The following is a 27,113-nucleotide window of genomic DNA, read 5'->3' as shown; positions in this document are numbered from 1 at the left end:
TTTTCACAGTGTTTGGACCCCTCAATCGCCGCTTGCGGCTATATTTATCACTTAAATTCTATTTTATCTCTACTCAAAAAACGAAACTATCTATCTATCTATCTATCTATAACCAGATACAGTGCTTTTCTGGTTTGCCTCACAGTGTAGGCTTCACAGAGATCAGAGCAATGGTGTAGCCGCGGTGTGCCTGTGCCACCCAAAGAGGCAGCTGGCACACCCAAAAATCAAATGCAGAATTAATTTTTAGTTATAGCCTTACTAAAACGTTTTGTTCGAAACTTAGGCTATTATGGTCTAATTATAATAATTGTTAATTTTAAAATAAATTCTAAATTATTTTCGTCAAAAAACAACATCCACCATCATGCACAGCCTGCCTACCAATCAAATTTAGTAGCTGTTGACCTGTGACCCCAGCGAGCATCACGGGAGACTAGCAGTGTAAAGTAAACAATGCAACGCCTGCAGCTAATGCTAAGATATAGCCGCTAGTTTATCAAAATGAAACAGAGCTCGCTGATTAACTTCTTCAAAAAACCTCGCATTGATGACCAGCCGGACACAAGGCCGGTGAATGGGGGTCACTCGTACCCGTCCCTAATTGAAGTCTTAGACTCATGTGATAAAGACGTATTCCCCAACATGAAGTTTACTTCGTGTTTTGATCACATTGCCTGTTACAAGCTGTTCCATGGAGCACCTGTTCTCAACAGTCAACAGGATAAAATCCAGCAGCAGATCCACCATGCTCACTGGAAGACTAAATAGCCTCTCGTTGCTGCCGTTTGAAAGGGAACTTACAGAGACTTTGGAGTCTAATGAAATAATTGAATCATTTAAGACCAAGCCACGCCGTCTTGCCCTTCAAGCTGTCAACTTGCCCAGGTAGACTGTGTCCCAATAAAGTTTCATGTAAGTGTCATTTGGGGGAATGCCTCTAGTCTTGCCTAGTTGTTATCTATTCTATTGTAGGCCTATTTTGTTTTATTTGATAAGCCTATGTAAAGAATGATTGCACTGTGACGTTTAAACTAACAATCAAAGAATGGAGTGTACAATGACTAAAGCACTTTTTATACTATGTAATGGATGGTTATATTTTTGCGGAGGTGTGCACATCAGTCTAACCTACTCTGTGTTGTAGAGAAAATTACATGTGGCACACCCAGTTTTTTTGATGCACACCCACAGTATTTTTTCTGGCTACGCTACTGGATCAGAGCAACCTAATTTTTGATTTGTTTTCTAATCTGTGAGTGTTCAGCTCAAGGTGCCCTCAGTCCTCCTACTGGTCAGATACAGTGGCGTGTTTTAGGGGAGGGAACTAGGAGGAGGCTGTAATATAAAGATGGGTTGAAAATTAAACTACTCAACAGCAAGACATCGACACTGACACGACATCACAGATCAACTGCCTTTACAAGACAAACATGGCCAGCAAACTTTCTCAGCCTCGTAAGTACATTTAATGTACAGTATACTACTCAGGGCAGCATTTGGGTTTGGCAAAAAAATAGAACTTTTGTTCCCTAATATAAACCAGCAGAGTAACAACTCATCCTCTTCTAAAGTCACAAAAATAATTAGTTATGAATTAGCTTTCAATTAAATCTTACTTTCACCTGTTACCTGCAACAAGCAATAGTAATCAATACTACACAATCTGTAAAGATAAGATAAACTAGGAAAATAAAGCAATCAATAATATTTTTCCAAAAAGAAGTCATCAATATTAAAGATAGAATTTGTTCCACACTCAGTTACAAGTATTACTATAATTTTATATAATTACAACAACAACAATACTACTACTAATAATAATAATAATAATTTTGCTGTTTCATGTTTCAAATTCTTTCTCCACACTTTCACCTCCGGCGCTACCACAACAGGACATTTTTGCAACAAGTACAGGCACGTATAAGCAGAGGCAATCGCACAATATCACCTGAATCTCAACTCAGGATTTACAGTCAAAGCCAACAGCATGTTAGAAAAACACTTACCTGAATATCATTTTGGAATACGTTTAAGTCACTTCTAACAACTGAATGCCCTCATTGCGTGTATAATATTGCTATGCCTATTATCTTTTTTTGTTATTGCACTTATGGGAGAGAAAACAATTACAAAGGAATTACAAGTTGCAAACACATATTATTGTAGGCCTAAAAAACATATTTTACAGTGCAAAATGCCTTTGATTGCCTGCAATGTCCCAAAATACTGTTTTGGCCACACAGCAGCTGCATGGTGTATGAGTCAGTGGGCCCTACTGACAGATCAGGAGTGGAAAACAACATTTTTGGGTCTTCGTAAACCATGACTTTACTGCTAAAGCGCTATAGATAAACTGAGGGGAACACTCACTGTGACCGTGCCATGTTGACACCTTCAAAACAAATGTTTAGGTTATTATAGGGTGAATTTTGGGGCTTTGGTGTTGATATAAATGACTAACTTTACATTTACTGCCCTGCAGTCGAAGGGCTTAGTGACAGCATCATCATGTATCAGGCTCTGGCTTAGGGGCCCCCCTGAGCTCTTGGGCCCCTGGGCCTGTGCCCGGTTGGCCCGTTCAGTAATCCATCCATGGCTCTTAGTGTTATTCTGTGTATTGGCAGGTTGGGCCACATGATCAATAATGAGTGGAAGACTTTATGTTTAAGGAGAATAAAGTTGTGATGATGACAATTAAAGTTGATGATTTTTTTGTATCTGATTTGTTTTGAGTTGCTGTTATCTGCAGTTGTACATGTGAGTATTTCCCAGTTAATCAATCAATCAATCAAACAATCAAATAATCAATCAACCAATCAAACTACAAAACCACCAATCATTCAATCCACCAACTGATCACTTCACAAAACTTTAAAGACTAAGTCTATTATTTTTGGCATAAACTGGACTGCAACACTTCCTTGACTTTGGTAAACAGATTTTCTCTCATGACCTCGTGTCACATTCTGTCAGTCAGAGATTCTTATCAACCCACTGACCATGAAAATGAAGCATAACAGCTTCCTGTTATGATGACACTTAGTCCTGCAGGCCGACCACACTGTGCCACACATCAGGTTTTACCAGTTAAGACAAACGTATCAGAAAGATCAGTGTGTTGTTGGGAGGAGCTGACAGGAAGTCATGCACACAAAATACTGACCCATTTAATACTTAACATTACCTTGTGCAGAGTTGATCTGGATAGAGCTTAACTGCATACAAATCTTGGTAAAAAAAAAAAAGAATCAAAGACGCAGTGAAAACAGATAGTAATCTGATTACCTCAAACTGCTCAGGGAGTGGTCAGAGACACATTTTGCCACTTTGAAGCCAAGTGTGAAGAAAATGTACATTTTCGATCTGAAAATGAACATGAGTTGTGTCTGTTGTTATGTACTCAGCAGTATTTTCTATTTTATTTGTCCTTCTTATGTAATCAATTTCAGACTTGCAGAAGAGCATCAGTAGGCTATTGTAGACATACAGTTGCTATCTTGCTTCCCAGTAGCAGCACTGAAATGTGGAGGACAAAAGAGTTTTGAAGTAGATCTTTCAGCATTGCAACCTCCATCAGGCCTGTGAGATTATGACAAAACTGGTTTTGCATTAATTAAAAGACAAACTTGTCAGACTGGTTATGCATATTTGGATGTGGATGTCAAGACTCTTACAACATCAATAATGTCCTTGTAAAATTCTCCAACAGAGAAACCACAATCAAAGGAACCAGAACTGCGGATTGTGCTTGTTGGGAAGACTGCAGGTGGGAAGAGTGCAGCAGGAAACACCATCTTGAGAAGAAAAGCTTTCATCTCTCAGCTGTCCTCTTCCTCAGTGATAACACAGTGCCAGAAGGAAACAGGAGAGTTGAGGGGGCAATCTCTGGCTGTTGTTGATACTCCAGGTCTGTCTGAAACCACAAAACCAGATGGACTCCCTAGTTTGTCTGACACCACAGCACGAGATGAGGTGGTGAAAGAAATCACAAGATGCATCTCATTAGCTTCTCCTGGTCCTCATGTGTTCCTGGTTGTGCTCCAAGCGGGCAGATTCACACAAGAAGAACTGGAAACAGTGAGAATCATTCAGACCGTCTTTGGCAAAAAGGCAGAGTTTTACACTCTGGCCTTGTTCACCCGTGGAGATGATCTGAGGGCTGATGGAGTCTCCATAGAAAAATTAATTGGTGATAATCCAACTCTTCGCAACTTCATCAGAGAATGCCATGGGGGATACCATGTTTTTGACAACAGAGACAATGATGATCCCTCTCAAGTCATTGAGCTACTGCAGAAGATTGACAGTATGGTTCAGAGAAACGGAGGAAGCCACTACACCAACGAAATGTTCCAAGAGGCTGAGAGAGCCATAAGAGAAGAAAAGCAACGCCTTCTGACAGAAAATCCTATGCTGACACCCGAAGCAGCAAGAAAAACAGCTGAGAAAGACAATTCATTCATTAAAAAGTTGGGCGCTCTCCTGATAGCTGCACTTGGAGTTGCTGTTGCAGTGTGGAATGGAAGTAAATTAGTTTCATCTGTTGTTGGTGCAGTGTCGGCTGCAGTGAGAGGTTCAGTGGGTGGTACAGTGTCGGCTGCAGTGAGAGGTTCAGTAGTAGGTACAGTGAGAGGTGCAGTGAGAGGTTCAGTAGTAGGTACAGTGGAGGGTGCAGTGAGAGGTTCAGTAGTAGGTACAGTGGAAGGTGCAGTGAGAGGTGCAGTGGGAAATGTAGTGGGAGGTGCAGTGGGAAATGTAGTGGGAGGTGCAGTGGGAGACGTAATGGGAGGTGTAGTGGGAGGTGCAGTGGGAGATGTAGTGGGAGGTGCAGTGGGAAATGTAGTGGGAGGTGCAGTGGGAGATGTAATGGGAGGTGCAGTGAGAGGTGCAGTGAGAGGTGACATCAGAGCAGATGTGGGAGATGTAGTGGGAGTGGCTGTGAAAGGTGCAGTGAGAGGTGCAGTGGTGGTTGCAGTAGGAGGTGAAGTGGGAGGTGTAGTTGGAGATGTAGTAGGAGGTGTAGTGGGAAATGCAGTGAGAAGTGCAGTGGGAGGTGCGAGGTGCAGTGAGTGGTGAAGAAAGATGTTTTGGAACCTGTGGTATCGGGAATTGTTGATGGAGCAGGTCTTATGGGTTTGGAGAAATGCATTAAATGGTGAATCTTCAATATTCCTTAGTCAGTAGTTTGAGCTGATCAGACCAATACTTACAAGAAAATCGTGGTAGGGTTAGGGTTAGTTAATTGGCTGTTCATACTGCACGTGCCTTAGTTGACAGGGCCAGAGGCTCGGATTGCATCTATGTAGTGGTCTGCAGCTACAACTTTTTTAAACAGGCATTTATGTATTTTTGCTGCTTTGGTATTGCATTTTACACTACATTGTTTTAACAAGTTAACAATGCTAGCTGGCAAGCACTAATTAGGTAGCATTAATCAAAAATAAAAAATAAATGATAAGAAAAAGTCAGTAAAATTACTTTCTAGCTATATATCTACCACAACGGTGGATCAACCATTCTCCAAGCATCATTTTTGAGACGTTTATTCCTGTAGTCTTAAAAGTTGTAGAGAACTGGGAAGCTGGGAATCCATTTTGCACTTGCCAGGCAGGACTATTGATCATGAAACAAAATCACATCAGAAGGGAAACAAGGAAGCATGCAAATCTGATTGACTGTTGACAGTCAATAATCCAGAGAAGTTCAGCTGTGGTGACAAGCTTGTTGAGCGTCCATACATCAGCCGAGTTTCCCTGATCATTCAGCTTTATAGGAAATAAATGGACTTCCAGTGACTTGTTGCAACGTGAACGTACAGTGAGAATTTGACCACAATTTTGATTAATGTAAAAAAGTTTCAGACCGGTGACGCTGAGAAGTGAGAAGAGAGAGGGTGATGTGTTGGAGCGCAGAGTGACCGTGGTGGACACCCCTGGGCTCTGCAGCAGCCAGCTGTCTGAAGAGCAGGTGTGGGCGGAGCTGGAAGAAGCCCTGCAGCTGAGCGCTCCGGGTCCCCATGCCTTCCTCCTCACCCACCAGCTGGGACGCTTCACCCAACAAGAGCAGAAAGGGACGGAGACACTGGAGAAGACGCTGTGTCCTGCAGTCAGACGTTACACCACGGTGCTCTTCACGTATGGAGACAGACTGGGAGACACCGACATAGAGCAGTTCATCAGGGAAGACGAGAACCTACAGAAGCTGCTTCAGAAATGTGGCGGGCGTTATCATGTGTTCAACAACAAAGAGGCAGGAAACACTGATCAGGTCAGAGAGCTCCTGGACAAAATAGAGTTCAGCAGAGAGGGAGGACAGCCATATTATGTAAGAAGCTCTCCCCAGTCAAAGGGGTCTGCACTGATTTCCAGGGTGAATCAATTGTTTCAAGCTATGTGGACAGTTCTGGTGTTCTGCAGTGGGTGGATAGGTATCAGGGCATCACCAGACGATAGGCAGAGGGAGCTGGATGAGGTTGCCTGGGAAAGAGTAAGAAGAATAAGAAATGTCTTTTTCTGCAGGAAAAGTCTGTTGTTGATGGCAGGAGGTGCGTTAATGTTGGGATCCATATACTACCTATCAAGATGGAGGGGATTGCATTACTGATCAAAATCACTAATTCTTTAGTGAAGGGTTGATGGATGAAATCAATTGTTAATCAAAGCTTGTGAAAATACATTTACAAAACACAAGGCATCATAAACTCAAAATCAGTGTAGTTGATTTTTTACACACACGCCTAACAGGGTTGGGTAGCAACAGAATATTTGTAACAGCATTGTTTTCTAAATTTAGAAAAAATTTAACAGTGTTCCATTACCCTACCTAAAAAAAACTAATGTATGATTACCAGTGTTGGGAATAACGCGTTACAAAGTAACGTTACTGTAATTCCACTACTTTTGGCAGTAATTAGTAATGTAACTAATTACTTTTTCAAATTAAATAGCGCAATTACAATTACTGAAATTTAAATGGGCTCGTTACTCCTTACTGGATAATCCGGTTTATGATCATCCGACTTTACGGTGGTGCAAGTGAATCAAAAGACTACCAACCTCCCTGGCGACTTTTCTCATTTCTCAAAAGTGACTAGCGACAAATCTGGCGACTTTTTCTGACCATGGGAAGCAATGTTAATGTGTTGAATCCCAAAGCATTTGGCAATAAATTGGTACGGCTGATGCCGGTTTTCTCTACTTGCTCGTCTAATCCAGAGAGGTCTGATGGTCACAGCGCTTCCCACACACAGTGTAGCCCCCTCCCTCGGCTGAGAGCAGGGACTGTAGGATAGGGTCCACTTGTAATTGTTACCGGCGTACGCCGAAACTGGCCCGGGTGGGCGGAGTCAGCACTTATACTAAAACGGGCTACGCCGCGGCGTGCATAACAAGTGCAGCGTTATATACTGATATGTATCGTATGACATCATCTGGCGACTTCTAGCGACTTTCTGAGCAGCCAATTCTACACTTGCACAATGTAGTGTGACGTATATCCGTTTTACGAACTGCACGTCTGTTTACTTCCGGTCAACCTGCTGTCAACTCTACATTAACGTTACCTTCGCCTCCACCTTAGTTACTTCACTTCACAGTTAATTTTGTACATATTGTTAATAGTATTTACCATTTGTTTTTGTATATAGTGTTTTTAGCATTTTTGATCATTTTGATAATCACCTCAGTGTCTTTAAATAGCAAGGTTAGCCAGTCAGCTAGCCTAGTTGGCTACTAAAATGAAGAAAAGCACCGTCAAGTTTATGAGGAGGGTGGTCAGCTCTACGGAGTTTTGCTCAGTCCCTCTTTGCTCTTCATCGGCTAAGTTCTCCTCCATGAGCTTCCACTCCTTTCCAGCTGATGCTGAGCTTAGGGCAAAGTGGGAAGTTAATATTCGAAGGGAGAGGTTCACCGTCACCAATCGGTCCAGGGTGTGTAGCAGGCATTTTCTAACGGAAGATCTGATCGAAACTCTGAATGGACTTCATCGTCTTAGAAAGGGGGCATTGCCTGTGTTGTTCGAGTGGAATGGCTATCAAGTCCGTCAACGTGTGAGTGTTTGGGAGAGAAGAGAAAGACCAGTGGCTAACTGCACAAATCAGACTGACAACGACGTGGATAGCGAGGGTGGAATGGAAGTGTCCTGTGACCACGACTACTGTACAGTCCCTGAGCCTGCTGCAGTTGACCTGGCTTTGAGTGCGGGGGGGGGGGGGGGGGGGGGGGGGGGATGGAGGAAGAAATCCTAAAACTGAGGAAGCAGGTGGAGGACTTGAGGGTCAGACTCACAGATTAAAGCCTTCACAAGGTGAGTATAACTTGCACAAAACAACAATTTCCTATAAATAATTCTGAACTCATGTGCCATGACATGAAACCTTGCTTATAAACAATGACTGTATCTTAATTTTTCTAAGATTTGCTACCTATGAGCACCTGATGGCCTTTTGGTACCTAATTGCACCATCCACTGCCAACATGATCCGGGTCAGTCGAGCAAGGAGAGCCCAGCAGAGAAATGAGGAAATAATTCTTCCATGTACTTACTCTGTAAGTTTACTCAAGGTGTTGACTGGTTTGCTAAGTTTTACTGTGCAGTATGTTTTTACTGTAGCATCGCTATACCACATCATATTGTGTTAACCAGGACATGTAGGCCTAGGCACATTGTAAATTACCATATGGAGTGAAAATACAGCAACATTGTGTAGCTTTATTATATGGCATAGTTTGCATTAAGTAGGCTTATGCAATGTGGCAAAGTCTGATAGAATTGATATTCTGTGAAAAAATTGCTAGACATAATAATCCTCTAATAATTTTTGTACAATGTCTTTCAGAGGCATGCTCTACTTCTGCTGGATGAGCTGTTCCTCTTCCTCATGTACCTGGCCTTGGGATCCACAGAAGTTGATCTTGCAGATCGTTTTGGCATCCACCCATCGACTGTTAGCAGAATCATAACAACATGGACTTACTACCTCTACTTTCTCCTGGGCTCACTCACTATCTGGCTGTCTCCACAGGAAGTTCAGGCTGTGTTGCCGAGGAAGTTCAGGCAAAGCAAATACGCAGACACACAGGTAAATATAAGCACTCACATACACTACTGTGTTATTTGTTACATAAACATACATAGAAGTCAGAGTGCATAAAACTATAACTTGCTACACACCAAAGCACTAGACCAAAATAATAATTTTTGTTAAGTTGGTCTAGTACTTTGGTGTTAAGCAAGTTATAGTTTTATTCAGTGTGGCTTTTCCTTTGCTTGGTCAGTACCAATAGAAGAGTCTCTTGACTGCAGGAGATAACTACTGTCACTGAATAAATAGAAGTCAGGTTAGGCTCACACACCGCATTTCTAATTATTTTTCTCTGCAATACATTGCATGAATTGTGTATAATTCCACTTAATTTTTCTATTTTCATCAAAGAGCCTGAACCTGCACAAAGAATTTTGCTTATGTTTACAGTAATTCTTTGCTGATTGGCAGGCTGTACATTCCTCAGAATTATTCATTACGTGTTCTTTAATAAATACAATAGTTAAATTAAAAGAATGTTCTAGGGAATCATTTTGATCTGTGAAAATTAAAGAAAAATAATTGCTGATGTTACTTGATTTGGTAGGTCATTATTGACTGCACAGAGCTTAGATGCCAACAACCAGCCAGTCTACCTCTACAAAGTGAGATGTACTCAAACTACAAATCCCACCCCACCCTGAAGGGCCTGATTGGGATGGCGCCTCATGGAGCAGTCACCTTCATTTCAGAACTGTAGGCAGGGTCCATTAGTGACAAAGAGCTGTTTAAGCAGTCAGGCCTCCAAGACCTGCTGACAGAGGATATGGCTGTGATGGCAGACAAGGGCTTTTTGATTGAGGACTGTATACCAGGTAAACTTTATCGTCCACCCTTCCTCTCAAAACAGAACCAGATGCCAGCAGAACAGGTGCAGAAAACCCAGGAGACTGCACACCTTCGAGTCGATATTGAGAGACTAATTGGAAGAATTAAACTAAGCAAGCTCTTCCAGTCCGATATCCCCATGTCCCTGATGGGAAGCATCAACTCTTTATGGGCTGTAGCTTGCTTACTCAGCAACTACCAGTATGGACCTCTTGTGAAGACCTGGGCAAACAAACAGCGAGAAACTGTTACTGCACACTCACCTAAAATCTAGCCATGATCTGAAGAGGATCAACTAAGGGCCGAATTTAAACGACTTGCGATTAATTTGAATTTTTGATGAAGTTTTGATGAATTTGAATTTTTGATGATGATGATGATTTTAAACGATTTGCGATATGATCGCAATATGCTCTTGCGATCATTTTCTCTGAAAGATATTGCTCCTCCACACCTCCATGGCGCTCCTCCGAACGCTATCTTTTCTTTTTTTATCTTTAAAAAGTGATTATATTTTACAGCCTATGACTGGCAAATGAATGTGCACGATCTGATGATTTTCTACATAAAATACATTATAAGATGTGCATTTTTTAATAGATTTGTGTAGAATATAGCTTTGTTTGTCTAAGGTGAAGCGTTACATCAAAGTGTAACATAATAAATGGGTGTTACCCAGACAAACCTCTGAGTCCTAATTTTATTTTCATAAAAATATTCACAGGACTAAGTCCTCTCAACCAGTGTGCTGATTTGGTAATAAAGTATTGATATTTGAAACCAGTACCTCAGTGTTACCATATACCAATACCAAGTATTTCATATTTGTCAAGGTTTGTGTTATTGCGTATCAATTGCAGTACTGTTAATTCAAAATGGTTTTAAATTAAGAGGCACGCCATCCCTTAAAGAACATCCATGTACACATTATTACCACTGTATGTAATTTCAATTGGGGAAAAAAAATCAGATCTTTTATTTTTTATGACCAATTTTTTTATTATATTTTCAGAAAAAAAATCTGATCTTTTCATTCATTTAAGTTTTTATGGATATTGATGTACAGACCCTCTTTCACTGTACAAGTAGGCATTGAAACTCAGTAACATATGGTCATTGAAAGCTATGTCCTTCCTAAAAAGCTCTGCATATACACGTAATAGTAGAACCAGTCACCTTTCTGTCTGATTTGTGACAGCACCCCTGGATCCCTGTAGATCCTTCCACAAAAATGTCCTCATGTGAACACACTACAAAATCGCACCACTCCAAGCCTGAAGTGAGAAGCTGGCCTTGAACTTGCCAGTAGTAGGCATGCTGCGTCTTCAAGGCAGGTGAGCCATCATTCATACGAATGTATTTGCAATCCACAAAGTTTGGCACATTGGGGCATTTGAATTCAACTAAACCAAAAGGTGGGTGCTCAAGAGGGTCAAACACCTTGCCGCCGGGGGAGGATGCAAGCCAGGGGACATCAGGGTGTATCACAAGGCCACAGGGGGAGTAGTTTATATTCTTCATCTTGGCATACTCGATCGCTGCCTCCATCTCCATGTCCAGTCCCCTCTTCATTGCAGCTGTTGGTGCCGTGCCTCTAAGGATTCTCTCAGCCAGATGCTTTGCTGAAGACAGCCCCCGAACATGGCAAGCCTCTCGGAGCCTGGATGAGGTCAGTCTTGGCTTGCGAAGCGTGTGCCACTCAGAAACGCCACTCTGCTCTCTTGTTGCCTCTTCAATTTTCTGAGCTGTGTCAAAGGTGACCTGAAGATACTTTATGTGAAGCTCGTCATGTTTACTGAGGACAAACATGCATCCTTGTAGGCTCTGGTCAAGCCTGTAATCCTCCAGGGGGAGTGAGGGGAATGGTGGAGCGTCTTTATGATGGTTTATGTGGTGTGTTTTCACTGGTGGCTGTTGGTAAGATAGAACACTACCAGCTTGCACAGGTCCAAAGCGGGAGTCAACCAAAGGTTTATCAGCAGACATTCCCATAGTGCAGACCAAAGGCCTGGATAGGGGGTCAACGTTTTTGTATGCCTCTTCAACCTGGAGCACAGAGAGGTCAGGGAGAGGCCCTTTAAGGGCCTTGTAGAGTGTGCTTCTGTAAAACAGAAAGTCCAAATTTGCAACACAGTAATGGAATGACACTAATTGGTGTACTCCACATCTCCTATACTTAAGAGTTTGTTAACATATTTAATAAAAAGTGGATAATGTTCGAATAAATTACTGAATGATTTTAATATAGTTTGAATCACTCAGCGGTGGAAGAAGTACTCAGATTCTTTACCTAGGTAAAAGTACCAATACAGCTATGTAAAAATACTCCATTACAAGTAAAAGTCCTGCATGAAAAATCCTACTAAAGTAAAAGTACATAAGTATTATCAGCTTGATGTAGTTAAAGTGGTTTGGTCCCTCTGACTGATATATTATTATATATGACATCATTAGATTATTAATACTGAAGCATCAGTGTGTAAGCAGCATGTTATTGTTGTAGCTGCTGGAGGTGGAGCTAGTTTGAACTACTTTATATACAGTTAACTAGTTTAGTCCAGTGGTTCTCAACCTAGGGGTCGGGCCCCTCCAAAGGGTCACCAGATAAATCTGAGGGGTCGTGAGATGAGTAATGGGAGAGGAAAGAAGAAAAAACAAAGTTCTGATACACAAATCTGTTTTCAGTTTTTGGACTTTTTCTCTAATCTTTGATTTTTGGTGAAATATTTGATCATTTGAACATTTAGTGAAATGAAACCATGTGAGAAGTTTAGAGGGAAAAATCACTATTTGGTGGAGCTGTTAATAACTCAGACATCTGAAATGTGACTCCGACTACACACTGCTTTTTGTAAGACGTCAAAAGCCAAAAAGGTTGGAAACCACTGGTTTCATCTTTAACAATGTGTTGTATTTTAAAAGCCAGTTATATTATCCATTGTGTCAAATCTTCATCTGAAAAGTAACTAAAGCTGTCAAATAAATGTAGTGGAGTCGAAAGTGCAATATTTCCCTCTGAAATGTAGTGGAGTGGAAGTATAAAGTAGCATCAAATGGAAATACTCAAGTAAAGTACAAGTACCTCAAAATTGTACTTAAGTACAGTACTTGAGTAAATGTACTTAGTTACTTTCCACCACTGTAATCACTACACTATTGTGAATAACTGGTATGGTATTTCTATTGATCAAAATTACAAGAATAATCTTTTCAGTGTTTATCCTTGACAGACTGATAAATCAGTGACTACATATTTACTTACCTAATTCCTCCTTCTGACATTTGGGTTTTCGACGGCTTGGTGATGGTCATTTGGCCTACTGGACCAGGTTTCAGCCCCTATGAGGTCATTCAGAAGTGCTTAGGTCTATGCAAAAATATGACAACAAAAATCTGATATGTACCATTTGGAATTTACCATGGTTCTTGGCTTATGCCATTGCTGCTCTGTTTCTGTGCAGCTGTGGACAGGGGGGACAACTTGGGTACCTGTCTCGGAGTAGTGTGCTGACTGAAGGAGGAGTGCAACAATGTGGGTGCAAAGTGCAGTGCCAGCTACACATGAGCAATGATGCCGAGTCATTATGACAGGCTCTGAATGCTTCAGTACAACCTTAAAAAAAGAAAGAAAAAACTGTAAAATAAAAAGGATAGATTGAGTTCTATCTGTTTCACAAATATGATTTGAGGCAACATGAGACAAACTACCATGTGATAACTTTGTGCAGTAACTTACTCTGTTGAATTCATACTAGCAAATGTAATAATCCAGCGAACAGACAATGAACAGTGAACAAGGCCATGAACAGGCAGTGAACAGAGGCAAGAGTGTAACTGTTAACTTGACTGACTGAGCAACAATCACTATCCCTAGATTTCACCCTACTCTCAAACTGTGCGGCTTCTCATTCTTCTTCATCGACCTGTAGCAACAAGCTCTCACGCTGACTTCCCCTGACAGCTTGTCTTTGTTCGAAACTGTCCAGACACAAAATAACATGAGTATAATGTTACATGAAAGATTCAAACTGAAAGCCACCAAGACTAATTTGTCCATGGTAGCTAATGTTTAAGTTACGTTAATGTTACTCACCTTCGTAATTGAAGATATAGCTGGACACATACAATTTAAACCCCTTATCCAGCAATGAGGTCGGAGATTTGCTGCTCGCTTTCACAAGACGGTGTACGTCAGTCACTTTCAGTTTTGGCAGCTCTTCCAAGCACTGAGTGTAAAAAAGAGCCATAGCGACCTAACGTTAAAGCTGTGAAAATCAAATTGCAGCAAGCAAATTGACTCAGCATGCACTGACTCCTTTAATCATTCATTTCCCAAACCCAGATTTTCTCAGTCCGTCTGGGGATTCAGTCCTGTGCTAATGTGGCTGTAGATGTTACACAGGTATGAAAACTTAATGTGATATAAACTTGATGGTAATGTCCTGTATGCCTGTAGTTTACATCCACATTTCTCCCCATCAAGAGTGATTTACAATGATGTCAACAGTAGAATAAGATTTAGCTCCTAGATCACCAACATTACAAACAACCAACAATAAGGAGGTCAAGGGTCAGAGGTCACAGTGCCATGATAACATTCCTGTGAATCTCAAATGATTGTGTAAGAGAGAAGGGCTGCAAAAAGAAATACAATATGAGCTAAGGTGTGAAATAGAGAGTATTTGGAAGCAATTCAAATTAAAGTGTTAAACAATTAAAATTAAAATAGAGGAGAAGTAGAGGGGGGGTTGTTATGGTAATGATCAGCAGCCAGTTGCACCAGATGAACATAAACTCTATCATAAGTTAGGGTGTAAAGTCTTCACTAACTGTTACGTTGAAACTAGTTAGTTTGACACTAAATCTGTCTTTGTTTAGTTGCACCATGAGACTTAAGGTACATCTTAACTAGTAGAGCGTAAACGGACCACTAACCAAAACATTGTTGCAGACAGTGACGTTTCACCTGCCGCAACTAGAGCTAAAATCAATATTTTAAAAATAATTTATGAATTTGCAAACGTTTACAAACACATCAACAAATAGGCACGTTATCATGTATAAAGTAGGCTATAAGGATTAATTTCAGCTTACCTCCTATACCGTCATCTATATGTAGCCTACAACTATATAATTAATAGTGACATCAAGCGGTTTAACCGTTATTTTCAACAGAGCAAAAGTTAGGCATTTCCCCCTCTTTAACAGGGTGGAAAAAAGTTATTTGTTTTATTGATGGCTAAAGAAAGTTGTAAATTTATTTCATTGTCAGTTCAGTGATCTAAATTCATGTTGAAGATATAAGTCAGTGGTTCCCCCTGCAGTGTTGTCGCTCTGCAACGTCCGAATGAGCATTTCTCCTTAGCAAGTGAAGTGAATTGAAGTGGAGCAATAAAAACATCAGGAAGCTTGTTAGGCTACATCATCTGGGAGACTGAAATGTCCGGATTATTAAAATATGCATGACAGACACATGGAAACTTTATGAAATCACTGTATAAACTATATATTCTGCATAGATGAATACAAATAATTACCCCAAGTGGCAGATTTTTTGTATCTCTGCTCCGGGAAAACGAAAGCGCAAGTATAAATCTAAATCATCATACTGTTCAAAAGGATGTAATCTGTCATGTAAACCGCACTGGATTTGTTCCTCCTGGTCCTCCAGCAAGTTATCCCACCTGTCAAAATGATGCGTCATGCCAGCAGTTATTTTACGGAGGACGAGGTAGGTGTAAGTTTTAAGTTGTAACTTATGTCTACGTTGGAACTATTTCAGTTGGTGCAACCGTTACATTTTTAGTCATGTGTAAACTCAGACTTAGTGAGACTTTATACTCAAACAACTTAAGTTTAACTGGTGCAACTGGCTGCAGGTGATCACACTCTGCTGGACATCTGGAGGAACTACACCCATCCACAGAGACAAGCTCTTCTTTTAGGTTCTGGTATGAGCTTCCCTTCTGGCTAGACTTACCACAAACTGTCCTTATTAAAATCTACAGTGAGTTGAGCTTGTAGAAGTGGAAAACAAGCCTTTATAGCCCCGCTCACAAACCAACGTCTGCACGTCCCTGACGTACGTAACGATGGACGTCGCTGAACACCACGCCCACTTCTTTATAAACCTCTATGTTAAGCTTTGCTGGAAAACTGACGTCATTATTTAGCCATCCTTGGTGATAGGACAATTTAAAAATTATATTATGGGAAATTAATAAAATAAAGATGATTACAAAAAGTTAAGGCTGACATTAGTGTATTTACTTTTACATCTTATTTTGTTTTGATTTTGTGCTTTTTCATAACTTTTTATCACTTAAATTCTGTTAGATTCTCACTTAGATTCTGTCTGTCTGTCTGTCTCTATTCTGTTTTCTATTTCTGGTCTTCCTCACAGTGTGGGCTGGACCTTCATAGACAACAGAGCTGTAACACTGTTAATTTGCATCAGAGCAAACTAACTGGTAATGTTCTGTATTACAAAAAGTCATTTGATTTCTAAAGTGGTCAGCTCAGTCCTCCTACTGGTCTGGTTCATGGGTGTAGGAAGCAGTTGGCCTTTGGGGGGGACAGATTTGACTACTGGGGTCCGGGGGCATGCTCCTCAGGAGGAACATTTTTTCCAAAAAACAGCTCTGCAATACTCATTTCTAGTAACTTTTAAAAAGGCTATCTGAAAATAAAGAAAGAATGACTCAGGTGGTATTTTCCTTCCAACAAACTGCACTGATATTATCTGGTTTCGAGTCATTTATCTTTTGGGTGCACTGGTCCTTTTTAAGAGCCAAGCGTGTTTTTTCTCCAAGCCCTGCTACAACACTGACTGGCTTTAGCTTGAAAAGATGTTAATTATAAAGTACATACAAAAAGCCAGCACACCTGTTCCATTACGGCAGGATAATGAGCCATGCAAAGAAACGTTTCAGACAAGATGCAAGCCATCCAATATGGTGAAGAATTAAGTTTAAGTTTAGCTGCAAAACAACTAGGCCTAAGACGAAAATATAATGCTGTAATAATATCAGAGAAAGATTACATACTTACAAGCATACAGGACACTGAGGCAAATAGACAAAGTATTGTCTTTACATAACTGACGGACAGATGTCTGTGCTTTTTGGAAGCAGTGGCAACAAAACTATTGGTCACATCCTCTTTTTTCTTTTCTCTCTCTATCGGCTCCTGACCAGTAGTGTTGATTGGACATCTTGCCGTTTGATTACCATGAATTTCTTCATCATGATTGACACTTTAACGGCCCTGTGCTCGCTGACTGCTCTGCTCCATCAGATCAAGTGAAGAGGCATCACTCTGCTCACAATATAAATGTATTTATTTTTTCTACACAGTTAATATCATTCCATTGTCGTTTTGCCCACAGAGGCCTGCATCAGAATGTAAGCCATTATATTCTTTACAATCTGCATTTGCGGGCCAAAACGTCAGTGGAATGATTTTAATATTGCAGAACAGAACACGTAATTACAAGTTATTTAATTTAGGGCCAGAGTGACACCTCTTCCCATGATCTATGCAGCTTTGTTTTTGGCTGCAGTTTGGAGGGCTGCCTTGGCTGCTGTCTGCTCCTCACCGACATGAAGCCCTATCAAGACTCTTGTGGCGCACTTTTTTCATACGGAGATACTCTCTTCATTCAACTTCATTCCACATTGCACGAAGTCAAAGGCTTTTCAAAATAAAAATCCCACGGTTGATCTTTCAATGCGGAGGCAAAATAACACAATGTCATGGTTTATTTTTTGAGGGGGACATTTTAAACATCTTTTATATATTGGAGTCCCCCGTGCTTCCTACACCCATGGTCTGGTTACAGGGGCGTGTTTTAGGGGAGGGAGCTAGAAGGAGACTATAATAAAAGGATACAGTGCAAATGAAACTATTCAGCAGCAAGACATCGACACTGACACGACAGATCAAGACAAACATGGCCAGCAAACTTTCTCAGCCTCGTAAGTATATTTAATGTACAGTATACTACTCAGGGCAGCATTTGGGTTTGGCAAAGAAGAGAAACAAATATGCAACAAATATAAACCAGCATAGCAATAACGTCTTAAAAAAAGATATATTATTTAATATTTATTGTTTCTTTAGGTCCCCTCAGGGCTATCAGCTTCTCTTGTGCTATAGTTAAATGTGGAAAGTCACCTCTATTTCAACTTGACAGTTGGTCCTGCAAGTATACAATGTAAAGTAAAAATCTATAAAAACTTACTATGCTATACTTTAGTAAACTGCTCCACCCTATTTTGTTGGTCAAGCTTTCCCAAAGCTCTGCTGATAGTTTTCACATGAGTAAAGTTTGGTCTAAATCTAACACTGGCAAGAAGAATTTGTGCACAAAGACTCTTTGTATTCCTCACAGCACTGTGCAACAGAATGCAGACAAAACTATATCTGTTGGTTATTATGATGTGCAGGGTAAGCTGACAGAGGGGAGGAAACCATTGCGCAATTTTGCAATTTTGTGGAAGGCTGTCATACTCCCGTGGGAAACTCTTTCAGGGATTAACAAGAGGTAGTTGGTTCCAGGAGGCCGTCCTCAAACAGCTCTAAGGAATCAACCTCCTTTCTCCTTGCGGTCTATCTCTGCTGCTTTAGCACGCAGCTCACATACCGTCTGTCTCCTTCTCTCCCTCCTCAGTCTTGTTGCTGTCCCAGTTTGTTTATCAGCGCTGGCTTTGTTGGACGGACCTGGGTTGGCGGGGACAGAGCAAACTAATTACTAATGTTCTGTATTTTCTATGAAGTAGCTTTCAGTGAAATCTTGCTTTCACCTGTAACTGCAACAAGCTATAGCCTAACAATCAATACTTACTAACACTAAAGTAATCAATAATATTTTTCCTAAAAAACATCATCAATATTAAAGACAGACTTTGTTCCACATTCAGTTACAAGTATTATTATGACTGTCCATAATTTCAACAGTGATACTATTACTATTACTCCTACTACTCCTACTACTACTCCTACTACTACTACTAATAATAATAATAATAATAATACTTTTGCTGTTTCATATTTCATGTACTTTCTCACTTTTAAAGAATCTAATCTGATCTTATCTAAATATAATTTTAAAATGTATGTTATCAAATTTGGGACAGCACAGGGTGAGAAATGAACACAATCCATCAGCTAAACGCTGGAACATTTTGGCTGTGGCTGTAGGATTGTTTACCTGCCAGGCACTTCAGCAGGTAACTGACCGTCGTTTGGTGGTTCAGTTCTTCTCAAAATATGGTTGGCTGGTATATGGTGGGCAAAGTGCTGAATCAAATTCAAGTTCAAGTTTGTTTATTTCTATAGCCCTTTATCACAAGCATGTCTCAAAGGACAGAGAATGAGCCTAACTAACTGATCAACAATCAATTGAAGAACAGAATGATATAGGATAAACATAAAGAAGCTTCTTCTTGGAAATGTCCAGTTAAGAAACAAGCTGTGAGGAATCCTGCCTGTCCAGTCTCTACTGGAAGTTGTGTAGCTCTTAGTGTTATTCTGTGTATTGGTTGGTTGGGCTCCACAATCAATAATGAGTGGAGACAAAGACGTTACGTTTGAGGAGAAAAAGGTTGTGATAATGACAATTAAAGTTGAAGAATGAATTAAAGAATGTTTTGTTTTTGTATTGGCATTATTTTATCTGTTTTGCTTTGAGTTACTGTTGTATCTGGAGTTATATGTGGGCAATTTTTCCCAATCAATCAATCAACCAACCAAACTACAAAACAATCAATCATTCAATCAATCCCCCAACTGATCAATTCACAAAACTTTAAAGACCAAGTCAATTTTTTTCTGCATCAACTGGAGTACATCAACTGCATCAACACATCCTAGACTTTGCATGGTAAACAAATTTTCTCTCATGACCTTGTGTCACATTCTGTCAGTCAGAGATTCTTAGCAGCCCACTGACCATGAAAATGAAGCATTACAGCTTCCTGGATGGATCACAGTCAGTCCTTCAGGCCAATCCCAATGTACCACACACATCAAGTTTTACCAGTTAAGACAAGACAAGTGCAGTGTTTCCCACAGGTTGGGGTGTGGTGTTAATCTGAATATATCGCGGTTAAGTGCGTTCTTGTTCCGTCCGCTGTGTTGAGCCCACGTATCTGCATTTTGCATATGGGTAAGTGAACACAGTTATCTAGTTTTGCTTTTTTCCTTAAACAACTCTAGTTGTACCGTCAGGAACTTTAATGTACCATATAGGGTCCTAATGTGTAGGCGTGCTGTTGCCAAATAGAGGCTTCTCAGCGGCTCCATAGATAACCTCATGTCCAACATTTTTTTAAGTGACACTGGTTTATGTATCCTCTATTTTGTTTACTGACATGGTAATAAATGACCATAGTCAGCAAAATCTTGGCATTTATACACATTTATGTGGCAAAAATACAAAACAGATGGATGCGTACTCCGACAAAAATAGAAGCCATGCATATCTCCAAAGTTGCGGCTCCAATCCGGCTCCATTTCAGATCCGTCAACGTGCGTACATGGCCAGCAGAGCAGCTGCACTGAAGTAAATGGCTGCGTATCTGATCCGAATCTTCTGACACAAAAGGACGAAACTGAAACGCAACCGGTGTAGTTAAGCTGTATCGCTTCCATTTCTACATAAATGCTGAAAAAGACCCTGCTACCAACTACCAACTTTTGATTTTGTGGCGGCGCGTGCCGATATTGTGGCAGTGCGCCACAAATAAACCTGTGTGGGAAACCCTGCAAGTGTATCAGAATGAACAGTGTGTTTTTGGGAGTGGTTGGAAGGTCTGGTTAGACAGGATGTCATGCACACAAAATACTGACCCACTCAACATGCATTTACATGTGTCTAATGCAGATTTGATCTGGATAGAGCTTAACTGCATACAAATATTGGTAAAAATGCATCATAGATGCAGTGAAAATGGAAAGTAATCTGATCACACCAAACTCCTCAGGAAGTGGTCAGAGATGAATTTGGCCACGTTGAAGCCAAGAGTAAATAAAGTGTAAATTTCCAATCCGGAAATGAACATGAGTTGTGTCTGTTGTTATGTACTCAGCAGTATTTTCTACTTTATTTATTCTTCTTATGTAATAAAAATAGTTCAGACTTGCAGATGAACATCAGTATTGCAGACATACAGTTGCTATCTTGCTTCCCAGTAGCAGCACTGAAATGTAGAGGACAAAAGACAAGTTTTAAAGTAGATCTTTCAGCATTGCAACCTCCATCAGGCCTGTGAGATTATGACAAACCTGGTTTTCTGGTTTTGCATTAATTAAAAGACAATGTTGTCAGACTGGTGACTCATATTTGGATATGGATGTCAACATTGTGACAACTCTTACAACAACAATAATGTCCTTGTAAAATTCTCCAACAGAGCAACAACAATCAAAGAAACCAGAACTGCGGATTGTGCTTGTTGGGAAGACTGGAGTTGGGAAGAGTGCAGTGGGAAACACCATCTTGAGGAGAAATGCTTTCATCTCTCAGCTGTCCTCTTCCTCAGTGACAACACAGTGCAAAAAGGAAACAGGAGAGTTGGACAGACAATCTATGGCTGTTGTTGATACTCCAGGTCTGTTTCCCACCACAAGACCAGATAGAAACCCTGGTTTGTCTAACACCAAACAAACAAATGACGAGTTGGTGAAAGAAATCATAAGATGCATGTCATTTGCTTCTCCTGGTCCTCATGTGTTCCTGGTTGTGCTCCAGGTGGGCAGATTCACACCTGAAGAACAGGAAACAGTCAAAATCATTCAGACCACCTTCGGCAAAAGGGCAGAATGTTACACTCTTGCCTTGTTCACCCGTGGAGATGATCTGAAGGCTGATAGAGTCTCCATACAAACATTAATTGGTGATAATCCAACTCTTCGCAACTTCATCAAGGAATGCCATGGGGGATACCATGTTTTTGACAACAGAGACAAGGATCTCTCTCAAGTCAAAAAGCTAGTGCAGAAGATCAACACCATGGTTCAGAGAAACGGAGGAAGCAACTACACCAATGAAATGTTGCAAGAGGCTGAGAGAGCCATAAGAGAAGAAATGCAAAGACTTCAGGAAAATAATCCAGAAATGACACACGAAGAAGCAAGACAAATAGCTGAGAACGACAATGCATTCATTAAGAAATGGGTTCCTTGGGCGATAGTTGGAGTTGGAGCTGGAGCTTTAATTGGAGCTGGAGCCTTAGCTGCAGCTGGACCCTTAGCTGTAGCTGGAACTGGAGCCTTAGCTGCAGCTGGAACTGGAGCTGGAGCTTTAGCTGCAGCTGGAACTGGAGCTGGAGCCTTAGCTGCAGCTGGAACTGGAGCTGGAGCCTTAGCTGCAGCTGGAACTGGAGCTGGAGCCTTAGCTGCAGCTGGAACTGGAGCCTTAGCTGCAGCTGGAACTGGAGCTGGAGCCTTAGCTGCAGCTGGACCCTTAGCTGTAGCTGGAACTGGAGCCTTAGCTGCAGCTGGAACTGGAGCAGGAGCCTTAGCTGCAGCTGGAACTGGAGCTTTAGCTGCAGCTGGAACTGCAGCTGGAGTTGGAATTGTTGGTGGTCCAATGGGAGCTGTAGTGGGAGCTGTAGTGGAAAGTGTGGTAGGCTGTAAAGTTCATGAGAATTGCATTACACAGTGAGTTTTCAATATTTCCAGCCTGAGTCATTAGTTTGAAATAATCAGAACAATACTTAAAAAGGAAGATAGAGGAAAGTCATGGTAGTAAAAATTTGCAGATTTTATTTTATTGTATTTTATTTTGCTTGATTTGATTTGGGCCTTTTCACAGAAATTATGTTTACCAATAGGCTATTCACACTGCAAGTGACTTGGTTGATGTGGGTCGCTCTATTTTGATCGGGACTCTATTCTGGGTGGGGCCAGAGGCTCTGATTGCATCTATCTAGCTGTCTGCACAAATTAAATATTTTTTTGCATACATTTTTTTAACAAGCTAACATATCTAACTGGCAAGTGCTAATTAGCATTAGAGCTGAACAATTAATCACATCTTGTGTTCATGTTAATAAATACCAATATGCCAAGAGATCATGTGTGCCAAGCCCATTATTGTACAAAACATTTACAATTCATGGCATCACAATGTATATTGTAATATTTTCATGACAATACTTTGGCAATATCTTCCGTCGTTTGCACTTTTTCTTTTTGCTTGCAAACTCACTCCCATATATAACCTCTCTTGTTTTCAGGGTCTGGCCTCAGCACTGACCTGAGACTGGTGCTGGTAGGTCAGGAAAGAGTGGGGAAGAGTGCAGCAGGAAACACCATCCTGGGAAGGAAGGAGTTTGCCTCTAGCTTAAGTTTCAGTCCGGTGACGCTGAGAAGTGAGAAGAGAGAGGGTGATGTGTTGGAGCGCAGAGTGACCGTGGTGGACACCCCTGGGCTCTGCAGCAGCCAGCTGTCTGAAGAGCAGGTGAGGGCGGAGCTGGAAGAAGCCCTGCAGCTGAGCGCTCCGGGTCCCCATGCCTTCCTCCTCACCCACCAGCTGGGACGCTTCACCCAACAAGAGCAGAAAGGGATGGAGACACTGGATAAGATGCTGTGTCCTGCGGTCAGATGTTACACCACGGTGCTCTTCACGTACGGAGACAGACTGGGAGACACCGACATAGAGCGGTTCATCAGGGAAGACGAGAACCTACAGAAGCTGCTTCAGAAATGTGGCGGGCGTTATCATGTGTTCAACAACAAAGAGGCAGGAAACACTGATCAGGTCAGAGAGCTCCTTGACAAAATAGAGCTCAGCAGAAAGGGACAACACCCATATTATGAAAGAAGCCCTTCCCAGTCAAAGGAGTCTGCATTGATTTCCAGGGTGAATCAATTGTTTCAAACTATGTGGACAGTTCTGGTGTTCTGCAGCAGGTGGATAGGTATCAGGGCATCACCAGACGATAGGGAGAGGGAGAGGGAGGTGGGTGAGATTGTCTGGGAAAGGGTAAGAAGAGTAGGAAGGTTCTTTTTCTGCAGGAAAAGTCTGCTGTTGATGGCAGGAGGTGCGTTAACGTTGGGATCCATATACTACCTATCAAGATGGAGGGGATTCCATGAAAAAGTCATTGCTGATCAAAATCACTAACTCTCTAGTGAAGGGTCGATGGATGAAATAATTTTCACAAGCTTTGATTAACAATTTAAGTATTGGCTGGGGTGTATCACTTTGTGTTAAAAAAGTAAATTTGAGAACATTCGAATAAAAGGCATCATAAACTCAAAACCACTGTAGTTGACATTTTATGGCTACACACACCTGACAGGGTTGGGTAGCAACAGATTGTTTGTAACAGCATTATGTTTTCTAAATTTAGAAATAATGTAACTGTGTTCCATTATGTTTCCTAAAAAAATGATGTATACTGACTACAGTTACTTGTAAAAAATGAGCTGGTTATTTCTGGGAATACTTTTGAAGTGAACGCGAGAAACTCAGAAATCCATTTAAATAATGCCAGCTGTTCTACGCCTTTATAAAATGTGGCACAGAAGAAAATATGCGTTTGTATTCAAACCTAAGTTAAAATTTCCTGAAGTTTGTGAGAAATTACACTTCTTCTTATGTGTACTTTTATACCTCAAATGTGTAGGTAATCTGAAAGTAACTGAGTAATTACAATACATTATTGATTTTGGTAAGTAATAATAATAAAATGATGAGGTAACTCGTAACTGTGATGGAAAACATTTTTAAAGTAACCTGCCCAGCCCTGCAGCCTAATGCATTCCACTTGGGATTATACAGTATGTGACTGTGCCGTCATGTTTCAGTCTCTTAGATGGTAAACTTAACATGTCAATAAATGTTACTGCTGCCTTTGGTCATTTATGGGACTTTTTACCTTTATTTATCCAGGGAAAATTGACTGAGCATGCAAAACCCCCCTTAATTATTCATTTCCCCCTGACAGATTTTCTCCATCTGGGGATTCAGTCCTGTGCTAATGTGGCTGTAGATGTTACACATGCACAAAAACTTACAGTGATAGAAACTTGATGGTAATGTCCTATATATCTGTAGTTTACATCCACATTTACATTTCAGACATTTAACGGACCCTCCATCCAGAGTGCTTTACAATGAGGTCAACAGTAGAATAAGCTTTAGCTCCTAGATCACCAACATTACAAGCAACCAACAAGGAGAAGGCCAAGGCTCAGAGGTCACAGTGCAATTGTGTAAAAGAGAAGGGCTGTGAAAAGAAATAAAATATGAGCTAATGTGAGAGTGAAATGGAGTATTTGAAAGCAATTCAAATGAAATGATTAAACAATTAACATTAATATAGAGGAGAAGTAGACGGGAATTATTGTTTTTATGGTAATGATTAGGTGATCACACTCTGCTGGACATCTGGAGGAACTACACTCATCCATGGAAAAGCTCTTCATTTCACTGACACTCCTGTCAGGGTGAAATATGAGTGAACAGGTGAGAGTTCATGATAGTGTTCGCACACCGAAGTATTATTCAACGTTATTTCATGACAATGTTTCGATCCATGATGGATCTTCGTCAGGTCAAATTACAATTACACACAGCTGTTAATTTATCCTATATATAGGCTATATATATATATATATATATATATATATATATATACACATATACATACATATACATACATATATATATATATATATATATATATATATATATATATATATACATACATAAGTATACACATGGTACCAGGACATTCAAAAAATACATAGGATTCAGGTATTTAATATACTTGGCAATGGTATAAAATGCTCTCTTGGACTTAAAACGCTGTTTGTTGGGTTTTTCAGGATTTTATTTTGTAGTTTTGGTGTTGGGCTGATGTTTTGGATTCATTGATCATTGGTTTTGGTTTCATTGATCATTGGGCTGTTATGGAGTTGGGTGTAATTGGCATTAGGAGGGTTTTGTCGCTAAGAACCTGTCAACCCTTCTCGCCGTTCCTCTCCCCTTTACTACAAGTGTACCTTCAAATCACGAATAGCAACATGTATGTTGAAACGCTATAGTCCTTCTTATGCAGGTCTATACCTGGGTAAATGGGAAGAAGACTTTGTGTTTAACCATGAAAGAAATAGTTTTCTTCAGCACATTATCTGGTGGGGATGGTACATTGATGATGTCTGTTTGTTTTGGTCTGGGTCAGAGGCAGAGTTACAAGCTTTCCATGCTTATTAACCCTAACATCAAGCTGTCTCTAGATTACAGCAAGGAGAGCATACATTTTTTAGATCTCACGATCTTTAAAGACAATCAAGGGACTTTGCATACATCTATATTTAGGAAACCAACAGACAGAAACACCATACTACATGCCAAGAGCTTTCATCCCAAGTGGCTCGAAGAGAATGTGCCTTATGGCCAGTTCCAACGAGTGCGGAGAATTTGTGACCAGGAAAAGGAGTTTGAGGCCAAATCGAAGGAATTGGTGTCACGCTTTCAGGAACGGGGATATAGAAACACTACCCTACAGAAAGCATACACTAGAGCCAAACACCTTGACAGACAAACTTTACTACAAAGAAATGCTCCTAAACAAACAAAAGATAGAGTGGTATTTGTCACTACATACAGCACAGAGGCAGAAAACATTAAACAGATTATAAATAGGGGGGGTATTATAGAGAGTGATGGTATACTCAGTCAGATCTTCCCTGAACCACCATTAATCAGTTTTAGGAGATGCCCTACTCTACAAGATAAACTGGTACACAGCCATCTTCAACCAAACACCCAACAAACATGGTTGGGTCCAAAACCCAAGGGGTCCTACAAGTGTAACCATTGTAATCACTGCACAAATGTAATACAGACCAAGACATTTATGGATTTTACATCTCAGAAGGAGTTCACCATTAATCATTTCATTAACTGTAAAACCTCTTTTGTTATTTACAGGCTAGAATGTCCCAGTTGCAAAGTTTTTTTACATTTGAAGAACAAAAAGACGGCTACAGGACAGGCTAGCAGAACACAAATATGCCATTCGCACAGGGAATGTAAACTGCCCTATAGACACTATCTGGACTTCCATAACAGTAACCCATCCACATTACAAGCCTTTGGCATTGACCACATCCCATCTTCCACACGAAAAGGCAATAGACAAAGGAAACTTAGGAAGCCTTTTGGATTGACAAACTACAGGCT

General features: G+C 40.7%; 3 protein-coding genes and 1 long non-coding RNA gene across 8 annotated transcripts; 3 read left to right on the top strand and 1 right to left on the bottom strand.

Annotated features, from left to right (window-relative positions):
• Positions 1-1,384: 1,384 nt before the first annotated feature.
• Positions 1,385-8,224, top strand: LOC139919541 (uncharacterized). Its single transcript, XM_078284937.1, has 3 exons — positions 1,385-1,458; positions 3,713-5,075; positions 5,859-8,224. The coding sequence occupies exons 1-3, from the start codon at positions 1,434-1,436 to the stop codon at positions 6,604-6,606; spliced, it is 2,136 nt and encodes a 711-aa protein (XP_078141063.1). The 5' UTR covers positions 1,385-1,433; the 3' UTR covers positions 6,607-8,224.
• Positions 8,225-10,597, top strand: LOC144539476 (uncharacterized). Of its 2 annotated transcripts, none has more exons than XR_013504974.1 (4): positions 8,225-8,307; positions 8,417-8,549; positions 8,840-9,082; positions 9,936-10,597. It is a non-coding gene; the product is annotated as an uncharacterized LOC144539476 (long non-coding RNA). The 2 variants fall into 2 exon arrangements; XR_013504975.1 differs by having other exon boundaries at positions 9,633-10,597.
• A 391-nt stretch (positions 10,598-10,988) lies between these two features.
• On the bottom strand, positions 10,989-14,033 carry LOC144539475 (uncharacterized). Its single transcript, XM_078284577.1, has 4 exons — positions 14,007-14,033; positions 13,332-13,526; positions 13,176-13,252; positions 10,989-12,014 (listed from the first exon to the last, which is right to left on the bottom strand). The coding sequence occupies exons 2-4, from the start codon at positions 13,494-13,496 to the stop codon at positions 11,048-11,050; spliced, it is 1,209 nt and encodes a 402-aa protein (XP_078140703.1). The 5' UTR covers positions 13,497-13,526; positions 14,007-14,033; the 3' UTR covers positions 10,989-11,047.
• A 3,792-nt stretch (positions 14,034-17,825) lies between these two features.
• On the top strand, positions 17,826-24,761 carry LOC139917402 (GTPase IMAP family member 7-like). 4 transcript variants are annotated; one of them, XM_078284576.1, is made up of 3 exons: positions 17,826-17,889; positions 21,328-22,541; positions 23,155-23,320. In XM_078284576.1, exons 1-3 carry the CDS (start codon positions 17,865-17,867, stop codon positions 23,176-23,178), a joined length of 1,263 nt encoding a protein of 420 aa, XP_078140702.1. In that variant the 5' UTR covers positions 17,826-17,864; the 3' UTR covers positions 23,179-23,320. The 4 variants fall into 4 exon arrangements, with proteins under 4 accessions (XP_078140702.1, XP_078140701.1, XP_071762618.2 ...); XM_078284575.1 differs by lacking the exon at positions 23,155-23,320 and having other exon boundaries at positions 21,328-22,990; XM_071906517.2 differs by lacking the exon at positions 21,328-22,541 and having other exon boundaries at positions 17,840-17,889; positions 23,155-24,761.
• The last annotated feature ends 2,352 nt before the right edge of the window (positions 24,762-27,113 follow it).

This window comes from Centroberyx gerrardi, chromosome 7, assembly GCF_048128805.1.
Source record: "Centroberyx gerrardi isolate f3 chromosome 7, fCenGer3.hap1.cur.20231027, whole genome shotgun sequence".
NCBI classification, from domain to species: domain Eukaryota; kingdom Metazoa; phylum Chordata; class Actinopteri; order Beryciformes; family Berycidae; genus Centroberyx; species Centroberyx gerrardi.
This window is presented reverse-complemented; position numbering and strand designations above follow the sequence as displayed.